Below are 23253 nucleotides of genomic sequence, written 5' to 3'. Positions count from 1 at the left end.
ATATGACAATATTTTTCTTAGATGTTATCTACAATGCTGTTCCCTATGTTCTGGTAGACGAAATAATGAAAAAAGAATAACCATCTGGAAAAAAATAGATTTCTCTTGCTACTAGTTGCTTGCATGATTAAAATATGTAAACAAAGAAAGTACATATAGCATTATAATTTCTGTTACATTTTAGCAGTTGTTTGCCCAAGAATTATAAGTCATGAGCAGTTGAAGCGTTCTAGCATGTAAAAATAATGTCACACACGGTATTTTTCACATAAAGCTAAAGTGGATGTAATATAATATGCAATTATAGCTTAAAAATTAAGAGTTAGGGCGATGTGTCAGGATATGATGTTATGGAGACGAAGTCCAAAGTGAGATACGGCAAAGACAAAGAAGTGTTTCTATTTAGATTACTAGTGTTTGGATATGTTTTTTTCAAAGTTTTCCTTTGCCCTACCCTGGAATCGACGAGAAGAAGTTTGTAATCTTATAGTACTCTAAAAAATAATATATTAAAAAGTATAACGCTATTGAACAAGTCAAACGTTGTTGCTGCTTATTTATTTGTTAAATTATTACAGGTAAAGTAAGAAGACGACTCTTATCATCATAGTCGGAAAAGAGAATGAATAACTCTTTGTCAGTTGCTATATCTCTACTAAGACCAGTGCCACTGCCACTGTTTCTGAAAGACAACATATTGAGCCAACTATTTACAACGTATCAACAAGAAATGAACAGCTGTTTTCTGTCAACAAGAAAATAGCTAGCAATCTGGTTGGATAGTCTGTTATAAATCAGTTATTGGTGCCAGATAACGTGTGGGCATTTTTAAAATGTAACATGATCGAGAAAGAGAAGAATAAAAAGAAAGATTTTTCACACCCTCGTTTATAATGTAATAGAAGAAACTACTTAAGAAAGCAGCAGCATATCGGTCTAGCATGTTGAGTGCGAGTAACACAGAAAAAAAGAAAATAATCGTTTCAATGCAATGTTTTAAAAACTTGTACTATTGAATCCTAATTTGGTGTGCACATGCATAACGTTCTTATCCAATAAAAAGGACAACGAACAAGTAAAAGACGGTAACAAGGGGATGAGAAGACATGGTGGATGATGGCCAAAATGTTGACTAAAATGTGTAAGAACAACCCTTCCCAAGTCGAGTGGCATGTTGTATCCGGACACAAATTGAATGCATGGTCAGTTTTTTGGCAACAGGTGATGTTTGAACGATTTAATAATGTAATGTTTTAGAAGATGTAGGCTAGCTTCATCTAACAAATAGTGCCTGACATATCAATTTTGCAAAACTTGATGCCATGCTAAAACTCGAAACCTAAGGTCGTGCCTTTCCACACTGGGTCATTGTGTATTGGCCACTAGTTAACCAACACTCTGACTGGGAAACCACGAGTCAGGACTAAAATCACAAATGAGATATTGATACAAAGTAAACTTGCAATATTAAAGCGATTAGTTGACATTAATCTGATTTCATCGCAGCAAAATCTGGTTGATAAATTAACACAAATCTTAGAGAGGTTGATTAATATAGTGAGACTGGGATCTAATCCTTCGCCACTGACATATGCTGTCTTAATGGATCACTAGGCATCTGACTAGATCTGCATAATACATAAGAAAAGTCGACATTTTTTAATTCATCAAATTGAATATTTGTATAAAATTGTTTTCTACAACTATGAAGGCATCGACCAAGGCAGCCATACGATCATGCAAAGAGAGTCAATGAGTTCAGATTAGGTATGGATGTAACATATTATGATGGCAAAACATTTCCTGACATTAACAGATTGTGGCCTGACACGTTTCACAATTCACAATATAGCGCCTACTGGATAAACAGGATACATCCAGCAATATATGCTAATTAATACATTAAACAATATATGATAATAATACATCAAGCAATATATGATAATTAATACATCCCGAAATATATGATAATTAATACATCAAACAATATAAGATAATTAATACATCAAGAAATATATGATAATTAATACATCCAGAAATATATAATAATTAATACATAAAGAAATATATGATAATTAATACATCAAACAATGTAAGATAATTAATACATCAAGAAATATATGATAATTAATACATCAGACAATATAAGATAATAAATACATCCAGAAATATATGATAATTAATACATCCAGAAATATATAATAAATACATCAAGCAATATATGATAATTAATACATCAAGCAATATATGATAATTAATACATCAAGCAATATATGATAATTAATACATCAAACAATATATGATAATACATCAAGCAATATATAATAATTAATACATCAAGCAATATATAATAATTAATACATCAAGCAATATATAATAATTAATACATCAAGCAATATATGATAATTAATACATCAAGCAATATATGATAATTAATACATCAAACAATATATAATAATTAATACATCAAGCAATATATAATAATTAATACATCAAGAAATATATAATAATTAATACATCAAGAAATATATGATAATTAATACATCAAACAATATATGATAATTAATACATCAAGCAATATATGATAATTAATACATCAAGCAATATATGATAATTAATACATCAAACAATATATAATAATTAATACATCAAGCAATATATGATAATTAATACATCAAGCAATATATGATAATTAATACATCAAACAATATATAATAATTAATACATCAAGCAATATATAATAATTAATACATCAAGAAATATATAATAATTAATACATCAAGAAATATATAATAATTAATACATCAAGCAATATATAATAATTAATACATCAAACAATATATAATAATTAATACATCAAGCAATATATAATAATTAATACATCAAACAATATATGATAATAATACATCAAGCAATATATAATAATTAATACATTAAACAATATATGATAATAATACATCAAGCAATATATAATAATTAATACATCAAGCAATATATGATAATTAATACATCAAGGAATATATAATAATTAATACATCAAGCAATATATGATAATTAATACATCAAGCAATATATAATAATTAATACATCAAACAATATATAATAATTAATACATCAAGCAATATATAATAATTAATACATCAAAAATATATAATAATTAATACATCAAACAATATATGATAATTAAATATCAAGAAATATATAATAATTAATACATCAAGCAATATATAATAATTAATACATCAAGCAATATATAATAATTAATACATCAAACAATATATAATAATTAATACATCAAGCAATATATAATAATTAATACATCAAGAAATATATAATAATTAATACATCAAGAAATATATAATAATTAATACATCAAGCAATATATAATAATTAATACATCAAACAATATATAATAATTAATACATCAAGCAATATATGATAATTAATACATCAAGCAATATATGATAATAATACATCAAGCAATATATAATAATTAATACATTAAACAATATATGATAATAATACATCAAGCAATATATAATAATTAATACATCAAGCAATATATGATAATTAATACATCAAGGAATATATAATAATTAATACATCAAGCAATATATGATAATTAATACATCAAGCAATATATAATAATTAATACATCAAACAATATATAATAATTAATACATCAAGCAATATATAATAATTAATACATCAAAAATATATAATAATTAATACATCAAACAATATATGATAATTAAATATCAAGAAATATATAATAATTAATACATCAAGCAATATATAATAATTAATACATCAAGCAATATATAATAATTAATACATCAAGAAATATATGATAATTAATACATCAAACAATATATGATGATTAATACATCAAGAAATATATAATAATTACTACATCAAACAATATATGATAATTAATACATCAAACAATATATGATAATTAAATATCAAGAAATATATAATAATTAATACATCAAGAAATATATGATAATTAATACATCAAGCAATATATAATAATTAATTCATCAAGCAATATATGATAATTAATACACCAAGTACTATATAATAATTAATACATCAAGAAATATATGATAATTAATACATCAAGCAATATATAATAATTAATACATCAAGCAATATATAATAATTAATACATCAAGAAATATATGATAATTAATACATCAAGAAATATATAATAATTAATACACCAAGTACTATATAATAATTTATACATCAAGAAATATATAATAGTTAATACATAATGAAATATATAATAATTAATACATCAACCAATATATAATAATTATACATCAAGAAATATATAATAATTAATACACCAAGTACTATATAATAATTAATACATCAAGAAATATATAATAATTAATACATCAAGAAATATATAATAATTATATATCAAGAAATATATAATAATTAATACATCCAGAAATATATAATAATTAATACACCAAACAATATATAATAATTAATACATCAAGAAATATATGATAATTAATACATCAAGAAATTTATAATAATTAATACATCAAGCAATATATAATAATTAATACATCCAGAAATATATGATAATTAATACACCAAACAATATATAATAATTAATACATCAAGAAATATATGATAATTTATACATCAAGAAATTTATAATAATTAATACATCAAGAAATATATAATAATTAATACATCCAGAAATATATGATAATTAATACATCAAGAAATATATAATAATTAATACATCAAGCAATATATGATAGTTAATACATCAAAAAATATATGATAATTAATACAGCAAACAATATATGATAATTAATACATCCATAAATATATAATAATTAATACATCCATAAATATATAATAATTAATACATCCAGAAATATATGATAATTAATTTATCCAGAAATATATAATAATTAATTTATCCAGAAGTATATAATAATTAATACATCCAGAAATATATAATAATTAATACATCCAGAAATATATAATAATTAATACATCCAGAAATATATAATAATTAATACATCAAAAATATATAATAATTAATACATAAAAAATATATAATAATTAATACATCAAAAATATATGATAATTAATATCTTTTTTGAATGTTACTTTCTACTCGAAATATTAACTGATAATGTTTTGACATTTTGATGGCAAGAATTTCAGAAATTTGCAGATGAATGAGGGGTTATGCTTTTTTGTTTCATCATTGTGTTTGTCTCAGACGGTAATAGTATAGCAGGGTGGTGTCACTACATCGTCCAAAGAATTGCAGCCGGAATGCACCATTCAATTCAAGAAGCTGATATAATGTTACACTCAAGGACGATGTAACACCATCAACTGCACCAGCCAATAGGATCTACAGTTACGAACAGCAAATACAAGGGATAGACGTCACACCATCACTGATTACTGTATAAAGTGGGAGGCCATGACTGCATAAAACTCCTAAATTCTCGATGCAATGGAAAATTGAGAAAATAGTAAGTCCTCAGACTATATTTGTTGATAGTGTCCCCTATCATATGAAAGATATTAAATCTTTCACCTCAAATGATAACAATGAAAATAGCGTACCATACAAGGATAACCGTGAGCCTCCATTATCTCTTAAAATAATATCAGAAACTTTGCCTACATGAACAAAAAGAGATGATGAATCGGCATATAACGATAGCAATGATAATGTGGAAAATAAAAACAAAGAAGATCCTATTGATACAGACGCAGAAGGAGTACATATGGAAGATTTCTTCTAATCTCATGCAGAAGCACTCATCAAAGTTGATGAGAAAGAAAAGGAAGAAAATGGCTAGCCTAACACAATATTTTAAAAATTGTGATATCAAACTCTTACATGTGAACAAGATTTAGTGTGCACTTGCCTAACATTCTAACGTCCGGTATAAAGGAGAATAAACGAGAGAAAGAAGGAGAAAGATAATGGACTCACACGTTAGGTTTAGTAGTAACCACATATTGATACATTGATAAGCCTCTATTTTCTTTTTCAGCAACATACACAACACAGTGTAGCCCTGCTAGTTTTCAAAAAAGATGAAGTTAAAAGGCGTTCAGTAAAAACTAAAATCTCGAATGAAAAGGGAAACAGAATTAACAATTTCTCACCTGACATCTTGATGCCAAGCAACATAGAGTTTACTTCCATATTCACAGCGATTTTCTTCCTCGGGATATTTGCAGATGAAACGAGAATCAAGAAGAATGATGTCATTTCCCAAAATAGCCTGAAGGGGGCGAAGAATGTTCGAGTGCATGCACAATTTCAGCACCCACGGAAATCTCATGTGAACATTATGCAGCGAATACTGGCAGTTCAGTTTGCCTGAAAAGAACAATCATTTCTACAGTATTTAATATATCACACTTCTCGATAAGCACGAGAATACTTTTCTTCAAATAATATAGAATTGTTAGATCATCCAGCATTTTCTCAAGACCTCAATCCCATTGAAAATCTTTGGGGATGGATGGCAAAAGAAATGTTCAAGGATGGAACCCAGTATGATTCGATAAAGGAACTTTCTGATTCAGTTTTCAGTACATGGGATAAAATTCCTTCGCGACTGATAAAAAACTTAGTCGCAAGTATGCCGAAGAGAATTTTTGAAGTAATTCGTAATAATGGAGGCTATACTAAATACTGAGACCCTTTTTAGTAATTTTGTTAGATAAATTATCAGTGGTCTTATCATTTTGACCAGGTGAAAATGTTTGTTTTTTAAAAAATATGTATTAGATCAGTGTTAAGCAGATTTCATTTTTTTCCATCATATTTTCCCTTTTGGCAATGGTTTCAACTATTTGTTTGATTAAAAATTCAATAATATGCGTAAACGCTTACTTTCTTAAGTGGTCTTATGATTTTGACAAGGACTCTATATATATATATATATATATATATATATATATATATATATATATATATTGGGTAAGATGATTGATAATTTATAATTAAACTTAAAAATCGGTTTCATAAGGAAGAACAAACAAAATCAATAAATTGTACAATCGTTTCGGAAACGATGTTTTTATTGAGACAGACAATAAATCTTGGACAATAATTTTGTCATTTAGTTTTTTGAAACAAAGTCTCCTCATCAGCAAAAATATTGGGTGTTTTTTTTTTAACACCAAAAATAAAACTAGCATTTTTTAAGTAAGGCAGATGTATCTGGAAAATATTTAAAATATAAAAGAAAAATAGTTAATTATTTGATGTTGATAAACAAAGTAAGATAAAATGAAAATAAAAATTAAAATAAAATAAAATGGGGTTGAAGGGTAAGGTTAAGAGAGGATATTTTTTTAAAAAGATTAACAAAAAAAAAATATCTTTTAATGGTTCGCCTTCTAAAAGTCGTATCATCATCAAACCATTCATTTGGATGGTAAATGTAATTTATGAATGTTTGAAAATGTTGATATATACAAACTTTCAAAGGAAACGCCAATGAAATAATATTACCAGTTAAAATCGTTAGTAACGCTAAATTTGAAATCCACTTCAATATTTGAATTACAAAGGGAGATAATTATATTAAACTAGAAAAATAAAGAATTTTAATGTTCAAAGGGAGATAACCACTAATTAGTTATAAGTTGATCTTTTTATATAATAAATGAATCTTATTGGTAGTAATTAAATAAAAATAATATTTTTCATAGCAATTATAATAGTTATAGAACTTACATTAATAAAAAATAGTAACATATAAATTTAAAGTGAAATAGATAATAAAATAAAATAGAAAATAATGGTAAAATATCAGATAAGATAATAATAATAATAATAATAATAATAATAATAATAGTAATAATAATATTAATAATAATAATATTAATAATATTAATAATAATAATAATAATAATAATAATAATAATAATAATAATAATAACGATGATGATAAAAACTATTATAATAATAATTATTAATTTATAAATTATAGATTTTCAGATAGATTAGTAATAAGAAAAATTTATTATTTATGGTGGATTTGTCAAATCTAAACCAACGTTTATGAATGCATCTCGAAAAAAATAAGTCAGGTTGGACTTGAAGACAAGCATAAAATAGTCAGTTGGAAATTTATTGATTTTGTTTGTTCTTCTTTATGAAACCGATTTTTAATTATTATTTTTTAAGTTTAATTATAAATTATCACTCATCTTACTCAATATATATATATATATATATATATATATATATATATATTAAGTATTGTGATTGATAATTTAAAATTTAAAAATCAAATTATAATTAAATTAAAAATCCGTTTCATAAGAAGGAACAACAACAAAATCAATTATCTGTACGATCGTTTCGGAAAACAGTGTTTTTATTGTGGTAGACATCAAGTTACGGACAATAATTATTACATATAGTTTTTTAATAAACAAGGTCTCCTCGTCAGCAAATTTTAAAGGGTTTTTATTAAATCTAAAAGACACCATAAATAAACCTAGCATTAAAAGTAAGGCAGATGTATCTGAAAAAAAATTGAAATAAAAGGTCTGGATTTAAAATTGATAAGAAAATTAATATGGGTTAGAGATAGAAAAGAAATAGAGTAAAATATAAATTTGAATTTAAGTTATAAATTTGCTTTAAGTACAACATTACAAATATACATGCATATATATGAAAAAATAGACACATACATACATATACATAGATATACAGGTATATACATAAAAATATAGGTACAAAAATTTACCTTTTAATTTTTCGCCTTTTGAAATCAGGAACTATGGTTAAAATACTCATAGGTGATGTTTGCTATAGCTTTTCACCTTATTGAATGATGAATTTTTAAAAGGAGGACGCCCGTGCAATAAATTATTTCCGTTAGCGTACTTTTGATTTAAAGACGCCACGGTTTATATTTTGAATGTTGTTTGTATAATTGCATAATGCAAGGGGGGATAATTAGTCATATTTTGTTTAATAAAAGGGCGCAAGGGGGATAATTAGTCTAACTTAATTTATTAAAACAAAAGAAAATTGTAATCTATATTTACTAATAAGTAATTTTTAATGATTTAAGGTGGTTTATATTTATTAAATTTAAACCAACGTTTATGACTGAATGTGAATATTAGTTCCTGTCTTGAATTTAATAGGGTGGTTGCATTTTTTATATCTTCATATATTAAAATTTTTAGGGTCTCTTTTGTACATAGTGCATAGAATTTATCTCCTGGTTTATACGGTTTGCAAGACTCAATTACTCGCCATTTTAAGTTGAAAGAAATATTGCTATTTTTTAGTTGCCAAATATAGTTGGATAGAGTAGTTTGGTTTGACAGAGAGTTATTTTCAAAAAAATGTTTGTGCGTTGAAATTCTATTGTGATTATTTTCCGTTAGGTCTGGTGCTGGATTATTATATGGTGGGTTCGTTTGTAATTGATCGGTAGATTGGTTTAAGTTGGTGTCATTATTTAATCTGGTAGTTGAGTTATGGCTGTTAATAGATTCATGTAGATTTGAGGTTTTTGATACTGTGCAGCTATAGATAACATTTTTAATTTTACATGAGCCTTGTAGGGGACATTTATTTTTTCTTCTACAGTTACAGTCTGATGTATTTTGTATAGTTGTATTTTGTAGCTTATTAATTTTCTTATTATTAGAGCTAATTATTTTTTGATGAAGGTTAGGCATAGTAGAGTAAGTGACTTTGATTGTATTCTTATTGAAAATTTTATTATATCTATGGGAGGCTTTAAAATTCTTATCTAATATTTTAAAAGTTCTCTGGCTATGTTTGTCTCTAGGTTTTTGGAATATGGAGGGTTGAACCATAGGGTCTCCTTATGTCTATTCTTACGTTTACGGGTTTTGGTTTGTTGTTTATTTGTATTATTATCTAATATTTGTGGTTTGTTTTTTTCTTTTTTTGTCTCTTGGTTATTTTTCTTAACTCGCATACGGGAAGACATTGCCATATTATATGTTATTACGCTCTTAATAGGTTTATTTTCAATGCAGTTTATGTTTCTATCATTTTTATTTATGCATTTAATTTGTGAATTGTATCCCGAGTTTTTAAGGGCTTCACTGTAATATTTTTCATTTTTGATAAATATGGATTTAGTAGAAGACAGTCTAGAAATTCTTAAAGCGATATTGGGAACTATTGATTTTAATATTGATTTAGGGTGGTTTGATTCATCGTGGACATATAGTAGAGATTGGTTAGGTTTATGATAGGGTTCGAAGGTAGAATTCTCAAGATTTAAGGTTATGTCTAAGGAATTAACAATTTTTTTATTAGGGTCGATTTTTATACTAAGTCCATAATTTTTAAATAATTTATGTAGAGCTTTAATTGCTTTTTCGTAATTATTATTTGTAGAGTTAGTTACGAAAAGTGTATCATCTCTGTATAGTCCTCCTTCAAGTTTGAACTGTTTATGGAGTATACAATGTATTTCATTTAAAAGGAAAAGGCCAACTAGATCAGTGACCTGAGTCGAATCCGTCGAGCCCATTAAAATGTTGAAGTGGTTAGGGGTATTTTTCCTGGTCCAATACTTATTATCAAAGGTTATTAAAGACTCTCTAGCTATAAGTATTAGTTTAATTTCGTCTTGAGTTATATTAGTTAATTTTCGTGCCATTAATAGAGATTTATTTAGTAGGATAGGTGATATAGATTGGTAATATGATTCAATGTCAAAAGAAAGAAATTTAACGTTATTCTTATTTTGAATGTTAGAAAACCAGTCGATTACTTGGTTGGAAGATTGCCATAGTGGGTATTTTATTATAGATTTAATTTTGGGGATAATTCTATCTAATATGTTTTTACTAACCAGTCCTATATCTGATTTCGAGGGGCAAATGAGTCTAATAGTGGGGTTAATATTAAAGCTGTGTTTGTGGTCTTTTAAAGTAAATCTCGGGGTACCTGGTACCGTTATTTCTGTGTATTTATCTATTTTAAGTTTAGTTAAAATATTTTTTGCATCATTATTTATTTTATTTAGTGCTGATTTATTTGTTGTTTTGTAATTTTTATTAAATTCCTTATATATTAGATTTATATATTGTATATAGTCCATTGTGTAAAAATTCCCAGTTTTATCCGCCGGTACTATCAGTTTATTTTGGTGGCTTTTAGAAATAGATTTTGAAAATTTATTTTCTTTTAAGGGTTGGAGTGACATATTTTTTATTTTTCTTAAATTTAATATTTTTAATCAGGTTGATCAAGTCATTTTCAAATTTTTCAGTGTCTTTGTTTCTTTTAGGGTTTTTGTATGTTTTTAGTCTGTAGTATTTGGCTGCTTTTCTCTGTTCATTGTCTTGTCTGAGGTTTGTTTCTTTCATTTCTCCAGGTTGGTGATGTATTGGTTCTGTGGCATCATTTTGGTGATTATCAAAATGGTAGGCTTTCCATCTCAAATAATTATATAAATATATTTATACTTGTATAAATATATTTATACTTGTAATTAAGCTGGTTATAAAGGTGTCTTTAGAAGGTATGGGGATACATTTGGTTGATAGTTGCAAATCCTTCTTATGAAACATATCTGTAATTACTTATATAAACTCGACCTGTTATAGGGAGCTAATAATTTAAAGATTAGAACAATAGTCTAAAGAGCTGAGTGTATTTTAATGTAACAGTGAAATTACTAGTTTTATTAAAATACAGGAAAGAAAAAGTGCTCGTTGTAATTTAGATATATAATAAGCTCGATAGGTAAATATCCTAGAGCTAATTGAATATTAAGTATTGTGATTGATAATTTAAAATTTAAAAATCAAATTATAATTAAATTAAAAATCCGTTTCATAAGAAGGAACAACAACAAAATCAATTACCTGTACGATCGTTTCGGAAAAGCTATAGCAAACATCACATATGAGTATTTTAACCATAGTTCCTGATTTCAAAAGGCGAAAAATTAAAAGGTAAATTTTTGTACCTATATTTTTATGTATATACCTGTATATCTATGTATATGTATGTATGTGTCTATTTTTTCATATATATGCATGTATATTTGTAATGTTGTACTTAAAGCAAATTTATAACTTAAATTCAAATTTATATTTTACTCTATTTCTTTTCTATCTCTAACCCATATTAATTTTCTTATCAATTTTAAATCCAGACCTTTTATTTCAATTTTTTTTCAGATACATCTGCCTTACTTTTAATGCTAGGTTTATTTATGGTGTCTTTTAGATTTAATAAAAACCCTTTAAAATTTATATATATAAGAATATATATATATAAGAATCCTAGAGTGGATGAAACGCGGAATATTCAGTGTAGCTTAATCGCCATATATATTTTACTAGCTGGGGTACCCGGCGTTGCCTGAGTGTTTGTTTCCGGGACGGGGGGGGGAGTTTTAAAAAATGTTATGGTAGGTAAGTAGGAAGGATCAAACCCGGAGTCATGAGTAAAAGTAGGAAAATAAAGTGTGAAAAAGAAAGACAAAAAAACATCTGCAACGTTAACAGTTCGGCCACCAAGAAAAGTCCATTCCAGTTGTTTAAGAAAAAAAAAACAAAAAAAAACGACTACGGTAGGTCGGCGCGAACGTGAAAATATAATGTGAATTGTCCAGCACGCTAACCACTACGCCACAGAGCACTGCAGCTTAGTTTAGTGATTTTAAATAACTTCACATGAAAGAACTACGAAGCTAAACCGGTGTTCTCTTCTCAACTGTTTCTTGTGAACGATCCCCAAACGGTGTTAAGTGGTGGCAGGCGGAGGAGGAATTTATTAGAGAGAAAATATTTTACCACTTCCATTGATCTTAACCGATTTTGGCCGTGACTTCTCAGCAGAAAAAGTATAGAAATCTAAGATTATCGAGGAATTTGAGAAATAGTAAGTCTATAACACACCTCAGATATTGTTCTGCCGTTTGTGCATATTATATTTGCATGAAATATCTTGATTTTTAATCCTATTAAGGTCAAAATCCGACGGGAAAAAATGAGTTCATTTTATTTATATAGAAGAAGAAGATAACTTACTAACTAGCTCTACCTACGTATTGAGCACTTTTGAAGTAAATACTTAAAGTTTACGCATAAATCTATACTTTCGTATATTAATTTTATGTAAGTAAATTAAGTAGTTATATATATATATATATATATATATATATATATATATATATATATATATATATATATATATATATATATATATGATGAAAATGATGGAAATAGTATTCCGACAAAATAATACGGTTTGTTCCTTTTTATTTTCTCTCTCTCTTTCTCTCTCTCTCTCTTTCTCTCTCTCTCTCTCTCTCTCTCTCTCTCTATATATATATATATATATATATATATATATATATATATATATATATATATATATATATATATATATATAATATAAAGCTGAATGTGTGTGTGTGGTCACGAATAGGCTCCTATATGGTTGCCTATTATAGAAAACTGATCACATGTAATGATAGAAGATTTATGGAAACACAGGAATGGGTTTGTTTGATCTGGTATAATGATGATTCATTAAAATTGTGGGGTCTGCGTATGCGCCTGGTCCACAAAGTATGGAAATAAAAAATTTAAAAAAAAAAACGTTTAGAAGTGTTTTTGATATAGATGTACATAATAATACTTTGATAAGTATGTTTTAACTTAAATAGGTATAGTATAATAAAATTGTGGGGTCTGCGTTCGCACCTGGTCTCCATAGAATAGAAATAGGCACACACATTAATAAAGACTTTTCATATCTATCTGCGTAAGTATACTTTGATAATCATGTTTCAGTTTGAAGAAATATGGTATAATAAAATTATGGGCTGTTTGTTCGTACTTTCCCTCCGTAGAATGGAAATATGTCACAAACTTGAACAAGGTTTTTTAATATAGATCCACAGAATATTGTGATAAGTGTTTCAGCGTGAACACGTATGGTATAATAAATTATGGGGTTTATCTATTTTATTTTTACTTTCATCATATTTTGCTTTGGTTTTGATACCCCCAAATTCGAAGCTATCTCTTTACAACCCTTCCTTTTCATAACTTATCATACTTTCATAAATCAGAGTCCATTTTCTGTAGGCTGCTTTTGAACCCAGTCAACGACGGGTACTTTTCCTAGTATATATATATATATATATATATATATATATATATATATATATATATATATATATATGTATGTGGACATGTCTTTACATGTGTCGATATGCAAGTGTGTAGGTTTTTTTATAAAGGAGTCACCACTTACCAAGGATCGGATGCTCCTCGAGGATAAGGGTTAATGAGTGTACAGTAGTCAATAGGAACATGTAGTATTATAGTGGAAATTTGGTAAATTGGACTACTTAAGGGGAACAGCTCATCATTCAGGTGTGACTTGAAGACAAGCATAAAGTAATCAGTTGGAAAGCAATTAAACCAGAACAGAGTTTCACAGGCGTGAAGTTCTAAGAAAAAAGTTTTGCTTATAGAATCTACGTTTAGGTTTAGGCACAGATAAAGAGTGGGGGGAAATTATTGATAGTGGTTTTAGATAGATGAGTGTTTTTGTGAAAGTCATGTAAAGGGGGACCATAGACTGGATCTCAGACGAATACTTGTCATGAAAAGAGACCCCACTAGGCTACAAAGTCTATTTTGAACTCTGTTAAGGCAGGATAAGTTGCTTCTAGCAGCTCCTGCCCAGATCCTTGGATGTACTTGGCTCTGATACATGTAGAGAATTGCATCAGCAGTGAGATATCTACTGGAACGTTAGAACAATCCCACCATTTTTCCAGCAGCCTTGTCAACAGATTTGATGTTCCATCTCAGATCAAAAGTAAAGGTCAGACTAAGAAACTTGTCAAAACATTGAGATGAGAGCCATTTATTTCGATTGATGCCAGACGGGGATCAGAGTGTTGATGATGGAATGATAGAAGCTTGGTTTTAAATGCATTAAAATAAAACAGCCACCTCTTTCCCCATTGCACCATGTGATCAAGATCAGAGGAGATAGAATCGGAGAGAACTTGGTCGTTTACAGCCTTTGAAATGTTGCCATAGATAGTTGTGTCGTCAGCATAAATGTCTACAAATGATCTTAGGACGTGATTTGGGAGATCACTGATGTAGATCAGCAAGAGAGTTGGGCCCAGTATGGATCCCTGAGGGACTCCAGCATTAATAATGAGCTTCTAATTTCTGCTCATCAATCACTACTCTTATGAACCTATCAGGGATAAATGATTTAATAATTGAGAAAAACATTTCCAGTTATACCGTAGTTGGAGGTTTTGTGGAGTAGACCTTTATGCCATACTCTATCAAAGGCCTTTGATATGTCAAGAGCAATTGCCACAGGAAGGAAGCATCCATTGAAAGATTCGCTAATCCTATAAGATATAACTGTTAGCACATTTGCTGTAGATCTAGCAGAACAGAAACCATGTTGCAGGTTATTTTTGAGAAGGTGGGTGACTACTTCTCTATTAAACACAGATTCTAGCAACTTATTCATGATGCACAGGAGACTGATTGTTCTGTACTGAGAGGTAGATGACCAATCACCTGAATTTTTAAGTACGGGACATACTGATGAGGTTTTCCAGGGTGTTGGGAAGCAATTCTCCTTAAGACAATGCTTAAACAGCTTTGTAAGTATGGGAGCTAGTTCTAGTTGAAGCTTTTTCAACACTATAATAGGAATGCCATCAGCGCCAGTTGCTTTCCTGGAATCGAGGGTTTTGATTAGCTTGGCAACATCATGCACAGATATTTGTATATCGGAGAATGTGTTTTCAGATAGAGGAGAATACACAGGGGTTTGGTGACCCTGATCGCATGAGGTAGAATTAACTGCAAAGTTCTTGGCAAAGAGTTTGGGTTTGTCCGATGCTAACGAGATTACCTCAGATCCAAGTGCTAAGACATTCAATTCAAAATAGAAGAACATGTTTAGTTTGAGGAAAAATTAGCAAGTGAATCACAAGCCGCAAATTGACAACAATAAATTCTATTGATAAATTTTAACAATAGTATTTGAAGGTGGCAAGTGTGGGGGAAAAAAATGGGGTAAATAAATTAATACACTACTGAAAGGAAAACAGACATTTAAAATATTTTTTTAAATGCTTACCAGAATTCAGTTACCAGGTTTATGGAGTAATTCTTGAGCAACTCGGCTACTTTCCTTGAGTCATCCCCAAATGGAAATTGTCTACCCCTTTTGCTAACATTTGACGCTAGTCGGCGCAAGTATTAGTATGACTATTTGAAAAGTATATGTAAATATGTGTGTATGTATACATATGGGTGTCTGTATGTGTGTGTGCATATATTTTCCTGTGCGTATATATGTATATACAGGTGTGAGTGTGTGTGTATGCATGAATGTATTGATTCAGATATAGATGGGAGGCAAATAATAGTAACATATCAACTTAAGAAATCAAGGTAGAGTGTGTGTGTGTGTGTGTGTGTGTGTGTGTGTGTGTGTGTGTGTGTGTGTGTGTGTGTGAGAAAGAGAGAGAGAGAGAGAGAGAGAGTGACCGAAGAACAAGGATGAAGGTGTATGTCGCAACTTTTACAGAGAGACTTAACGCTCGGTAATGACTGGTGTTGCAGACCAGGATATAAAATACCCTAACTCACTACAAGAAAAAATAATGAAACGAATTGAATGAAGGAAACAAAAGAACTCAAATGCTGAAATAAAATAAACATGTCGTTTATTTTCTGTTGAGAAATGAAAGTCTTCAGTTATAATATAACCCTTCCCCTCTCTCATCCGTCGCTATCCTGGTTCATGGGAGCATACTTGTGATGTATTCTGGTCGTGTTCATCGCTCCCAGCTCACAGGACCATAGATGCAACCCAGCAGGGCTACATTCTTACTTGTCTAGTGGTGGACCCCTAAGGGTGATCAGACTCTCAGTGCTCACTGGAAAATATCTTCTGCTGCTCAGGGCACGTGAAATGTGCATGACCCTAAGTCTGTGTTGCAACATTGTCGATTTCGGCCATCACTCTGGCTTCGTGCTGGATCCAGTCTGTCTCCTTCATCGTCTGGCATCAGGGGATATCTGAAACAAACTGTATCTTCATTCAGGCCGGCAAGCAAGAAACAAGGAAAAACTCTGGGGCATATTTATATAACGAAACAAAATAATTATTCATAAATCGTTTTACACTTGTTCTTTGATTCAAGCTTCATGATGCAGGTTGAATAACTTAAGTTTCTCCAATCAATTTCCCAGCTAAGAATAAGAGCCTTTCAACTTAGCTCTTATTAGGGTTTCGTCCCCCTCCCTGGTGGGGTGAGAGCGATGTGTACGTCTCGATGCCAGTCAGTAAAAAAAAACTCTGGACCCTATTCTAAAAAAGACAATCGTTTTTATCAAATCAGAAATTCCTCCCTCCACCTTTTTGGAGTTATTCTTCTCTTTTCTATTCTCTTATTCTTTTTCTTCTCTCGTGAACTCATTATTTTATTCTTTTCATTTTCTCTTTCTTTTCTCTCTTCTTCATCTTTCATGACCATATCTCTCCCTAGGTTCAATTTATTTATTTATCTGTCCAACCAATCCATCACTGGCTGGTGATCTGGCAGTTAAATACAACAGGTGGGCCTAACGACAACACCTCCCAGACACCAAAACAGACCTTTTGAACCCAAGTCATTGTACCTTTCAACAAAACATTGTTTCTTTAATAATTTGAATTGTTGTTCTAACCTAAACCAGAAAACGACCCTGTATTGCTTTTTCTGCCAACTCAAGCATCTCATTATCATATTTATTTATTTATTTATTTCCCATGGAAATATTCACTATTTCTTCTCTCATTGAAATATTTACTCTTTTCTGTGGACAGGAATCTCATAAACATCTGTTTTTCCTCTCCCACCTTCTATTTGAAAAGCAAGATCATCTGGTGTCGCCAGGGATCTCGTCATATCCGCCCCTTCCTTTCACTTGTCAATTAGTCATAATTGGCATATATGCGACCTGCACCAGAAGCCTGACTCGAAACTAGCAATTCTACAATCAGTCAATAAAAAGCAACTGAGAAAAATTGTCCATTTAGCATGCAAAAAAAATGTTCTTGGATTTACGGTTCTGGTTTTACTGTTGTATATATTTAAATATGCGTGCATAAGTAATTTTATGTAGTTCATAGTTCTTATCATCAAAGAAAATGAAGCTCACTCCATAACTAACATGCACCATGCAATTGTAAGCTGCCACAGCTCATGAGTCATGGATTTTTATATTCGCCTACACATGCATTTTTTCAATTGATAAACTCCCTTTTTTTCACTTTACTAGTCCCTTTAAGGTGACTGCAACTACGTACATGCAAAACAGTTTCTCTTCTTTATTTTCAGTCCTTCTGTATAACTGTAACTCATCAAACCATGTATATGCAAACATGGGGTGTCTTTCATTTTTTTTCTTTTTTTATTTACTTTCAATCTCTCGTCACGACTTAATCTATGTGCATGCAAAACATTTTTTCTTTTTTCATTTTTTTTTTTCATTTTCGGTCCTTCTCTATGACTTAACCTATGTGCATGCAACCGTGAAAAGATAACCATGTTCAGTCCACTATCAAAGGAGGGTATATACCCCCTTTAAACTACTTGCTCATTTTCTCTTTCTCACAAATCATAAACAATCAGAAAAATATTTGAGCTTTTGATATTTTTTTTTTTTTTTTTTGGTTTTCATTCTTTTTCTTTTTTAATAATGGCTTAGGGACTGACTTTGGAGTCCCTGCTTGTAACCTTGGGTTTTGTCGATGGTCGCAGCTCATGCACGCTATCCAAGTTCTGGTAGAGGGCATGCATTGGTATCCTCGTTCCGCTCAGGTGCTGTTGTCAGTTGTCAGTGGTTTGTGGTTACCTGATTTCTTCCTACATTTAAAACTGGGGAATTCTTTCATTTTTTTTATTTTTTTATTTTTTAATAATGGCTTAGGGGCTGACTTTGGAATCCCTGCTTGTAACCTTGGGGTTTGTCGATGGTTGCAGCTCATGCATGCTATCCAGGTTTTGGTAGAGGGCACTCATTGGTATCCCCACTCTGCTCAGGAGTGCCGTTGTCAGTTGCCAGTCAGGAAAAAAGGACTCCAAAAACTCAATCGTTTTTATCAAATCAGAAATACCTCCCTCCACCTTTTTGGAGTTATTCTTCTCTTTTCTATTCTCTTATTCTTTTTCTTCTCTCGTGAACTCATTATTTTATTCTTTTCATTTTCTGTTTCTTTTCTCTCTTCTTCATCTTTCATGACCATATCTCTCCCTAGGTTCAATTTATTTATTTATCTGTCCAACCAACCCATCACTGGCTGGTGATCTGGCAGTTAAACACAACAGGTGGGCCCAACGACAACACATCCCAGACTCCAAAACAGACCTTTTGAACCCAAGTCATTGTACCTTTCAACAAAACGTTGTTTTTTTAATAATTTGAATTGTTGTTCTAACCTAAACTAGAAAACGACCCTGTATTGCTTTTTCTGCCAACTTGAGAATCTCATTATCATATTTATTTATTTATTTATTTCCCATGGAAATATTCACTATTTCTTCTCTCATTGAAATATTTACTCTTTTCTGTGGACAGGAATCTCATAAACATCTGTTTTTCCTCTCCCACCTTCTCTTCCTCTATTTGAAAAGCAAGATCATCTGGTGTCGCCAGGGATCTCGTCATACGGTGTACATGTGTCCATTCAGCCGTTGACGACTACGCGCGTGGAAGGAAAGGGGATGCAATAGAGAAACGCAAAGTGGCAAGCCGTCTGTAGAAAGAAAGGGTTAAGCTCAGTAGAACGTCGCGCACATGTCTGTGTCGATGGGCCAAGACGAAAGGGGAGATAGAGTTAGAGCCGCGATCGGTTCGTCGACTCAACAGGTCGAACGCTGGTCCAGACGAAAAAGGGAAGTTAACAGGTTTTGTTGACTTTTATACTGGAGTTAGTGTTCTGGGTGCGCATGTCTGGTTTTCACTTTAGGAAGTGACGTCACAGCTCGGGTGTGTGTGCGCGCGTTAGCGTGTGTGTGTGTGTATGCGCATGTATGTGAGTGTGTGTATGAGGATGTGTATATGTGTGCGTGTGTGCGTATGTGCGTGCCCGTGCGTACGTGTGGGTGTGTATATGTGTGGAAAAACATGTTCGAACACTGGTTACAAAGTCAGGGGGGCGAGAGTCAGTTTTGGACCACCTACACTGACTATTCTACCAGTGACAATCCCCTTGACCAAGCCTGGCCAGATGAAGGATACCGTTTGCAAGGCGCCTGAACAAAATTTTCTCTTGGATGACATGGGCTTCCATAACAAGGACAGCTCGTTTAACGGCGAGAATTAAAGCTCGTCCGAACGCTGGGGGGACGTTAGCTGATCCGGCCATTAAGAAAAAAGCAGAAGAATAATATATAATAATAATACAGAGAATATTTAAGAGATATTTAGGTGAAATATGTTCTAGTATGAGTTACCTCTCGAAAAATTGTATGAGTCGGGGTTTTTTTTTGGGGGGGGGGGTCTTTTTAATCAACTGCGAGATTAATTTTGTGATACAGTGAAATAAAACTGTCAATTTTAAATGCTGTGTAAAAAACTAACAACAGGTGTTCACACTGCGTTCGACGTGAGTAGTGTAGGAGAGGAGAGAGAGAAACAGCTAGACCCACTGTGTGGAGGGGGCATGGGTTTGTGTAAATCGCTGACTTGAATGGTGTTAGTAGGAGGGGAGTGTCAGTGATGTTCGGAGCTTGATCGCCACCCTTCCCTTAGCGCTCATTGGAAGGGGGAGGAATATATGTGAAATATTTTTTCCTTTCTTTTCATTTTCTTTTCTTTCTCTTTCCCCTCTGACTGTATACACCACGTTGATTGACCCTGAATAAAGATTCGTTAATTAAATTACACATTGTGAGGGAGAATTCTAGTAATTGAATTTAGTCGAAAAAAGTTGAAAAAAAAAAAACGAATTTTAATTTAATCTGTTCGTGGAATTTGATGAAATGATATTAACTGTATCTTATGTAGCGATATTAATCGTTGTTGTTGAGAATTAAACTTTTGAGGGTTGTGTTTTTATGTTTTCAAACGAGAATAATCGGAAATATTAATTTTTGAGAGTTGAATTAATTTTTTGAAAAAAAAATATTTTTGTTACCTCAGTCTGGAAGGATTTCATATTTCAAACTGAACAGATTCAGCGGGAGTTCAGTTGAGGATAATTAAAGGCATTAATTTCCGCGTTTAAATGGACTTTTGGGAAGAATTAAAATTCTACCTCAGTCATGAAGGATTTTTTAATTGCGAAATAAAGGTCAAACGGCCGCAATTTTAATGGGGATTGAGTGGAAGTAATTATTAGTGTCTCTGAGCGAAGTGATAAATTAGTTATAGTTCACTCAATTTAACTCGAAAAGCGATATATATTTTTTTTGGGGGGGGGAGGGGGGTTAGCATTAATTAATAAAAGGCTAAGAGCTGACGTCGGGAATTGTAGACGTATGCCATTGTAATGATTGTCGGGTGGCTCTCGGTTTTGGATCCAGCCAGGAGTGACCTGATCCCAATGGCGATGCCTCCGCCCTGCTCGAGTGTCATTCATAGTTGTGGTGTGGTGTACGAAGACGGGGGTGGAGAAGTAAGCGTACTATGAATAATATGTATGCAACTCTTAATGATGATAAGTGTTGTTGTCGTTGATTGTACCTATTTACTATGCCTCCCCACGGGACAGAGTTAGACACCAGGGTCGTTTTTTAACGTGGAGAAAAGGTACAAAAATAAAAATTGTCTCAGTCGTGAAGGATCTCTCCTCCACCGAAAGAGAACAAGAAATAGAAGTGCAGCAATGAAGAACAGATACTACACTTTGAGATATTAAATCTTTTATTCATGTTAAAAAATACAGAAAAAAAATCAACGATGAACAAAAAACTTAGGCACATGGCCAACTCAAAAGGGGGGATTTTGGGGGTCATTGGTCATCCTTGTCACTCCAGAACTAAACAAAGTCAAAAGTTTCTCCCAGCTAGTATCTTCTTTCACCATAATACCGCATTCACCCTTTCGTATTGGGGGACGTCCTAGTAACTCCCAATTTTTAAAACATTTTTTATTGACGTGTAAAAACAAAAAAGATAACAATAAAATGGTAACAATAATTCATTTGTGTCGAGGGCGGGGGAAGAAAAAACAAAAGGTGATTAGTAGGACCCTCCCAACCCCGTCTAATTGATAGACTGCCCGTTCCACTAGGTTTGTAAAAGGAACCTCGCTTCTGCGGGTCAGTCTCTAGGTGGGGATGCCCTCTAGATGGGGGTGAATGGAGAAAAGAAAATTTTTTGTGGGTAAGGGATGGAGGTTAGTTTGTATTTCTTTTTCTCCAAGATGGGTAAAATTTAGAGGAAGGGGTGAAAACAAAAATTGCAGGTAAGGGGGGATGGGGATCTTGGAGGCTTCCTAATCGGGGAGGGATGGAACACACACTCAGCTAGCTGAGAGACTACTTGTTTAATTTTACTTTACAGAACTGCGCGTTCCACACCTAGGCGGGGAACACGTATTCAAATTTGGCTCCTCTTCGTACACACAGACTTGCCACATGTATCCATCTTCTGTCAAATGCCGCGCGATGCAGCCTTCTTCTATCACATCTGATCTTCACCCGTAGTTGGTGTTTAAAGAACGCGATCAGATCTTGATCAGAAAAAGACAACACCCTCCGGCAACCTTGCAGACGCGACGTCCAAATCACCATTCTCGCCACGGCCAGGATCGTAACGTAGACCATTTGTCTTTCCCGGTCCCACGGCGGCCTCACGTTGTCCACAACATTGGATACAGTAATTGGGCGAGGATGCTCAGGATCGATGCGAGCCGTCACTCCGCTCACATACGACCAGTACTGGCGGAGTTCGCGGCAATCGAAGAAAGCGTGATCCGTAGTTTCTACGGCCATTGTCCCACAACGGGGACAATCAGGCGACTCCAAAAACCCGGAACTGCATTGTATGTTGTTGAGTGGAAGTGCATTTCGGGCCAATCGCCAGGTCAGAGAGAACTCCGAATTGTTCAGATGACTTGAACCTGTCGCCCAGCTCCACGCAGAGCAGATCTCACTCTGCTGCCACCCCAAACGCGTGCATAGCGGGTCGTCAGCGGCCCCCTTCACTAGATCCCTGT

General features: G+C 31.6%; 1 protein-coding gene across 1 annotated transcript in view; it reads right to left on the bottom strand.

Annotated features, from left to right (window-relative positions):
- The window catches only part of LOC145280330 (phytanoyl-CoA dioxygenase domain-containing protein 1-like), a 231100-nt gene extending 210642 nt beyond the window's left edge, over positions 1-20458 (bottom strand). The window contains exons 1-2 of the mRNA XM_080132101.1: positions 20332-20458; positions 6169-6385 (exon numbers count right to left, since the gene is read on the bottom strand). Coding sequence (XP_079988227.1) covers positions 6169-6385; positions 20332-20458 — 344 coding nt within the window. The remainder of the gene's footprint in view (positions 1-6168; positions 6386-20331) is intronic.
- Between the last annotated feature and the right edge of the window lie 2795 nt (positions 20459-23253).

Source organism: Euprymna scolopes, chromosome 7 (assembly GCF_053919585.1).
Source record: "Euprymna scolopes isolate OS-2025 chromosome 7, ASM5391958v1, whole genome shotgun sequence".
Lineage (NCBI taxonomy): Eukaryota > Metazoa > Mollusca > Cephalopoda > Sepiida > Sepiolidae > Euprymna > Euprymna scolopes.
This window is presented reverse-complemented; position numbering and strand designations above follow the sequence as displayed.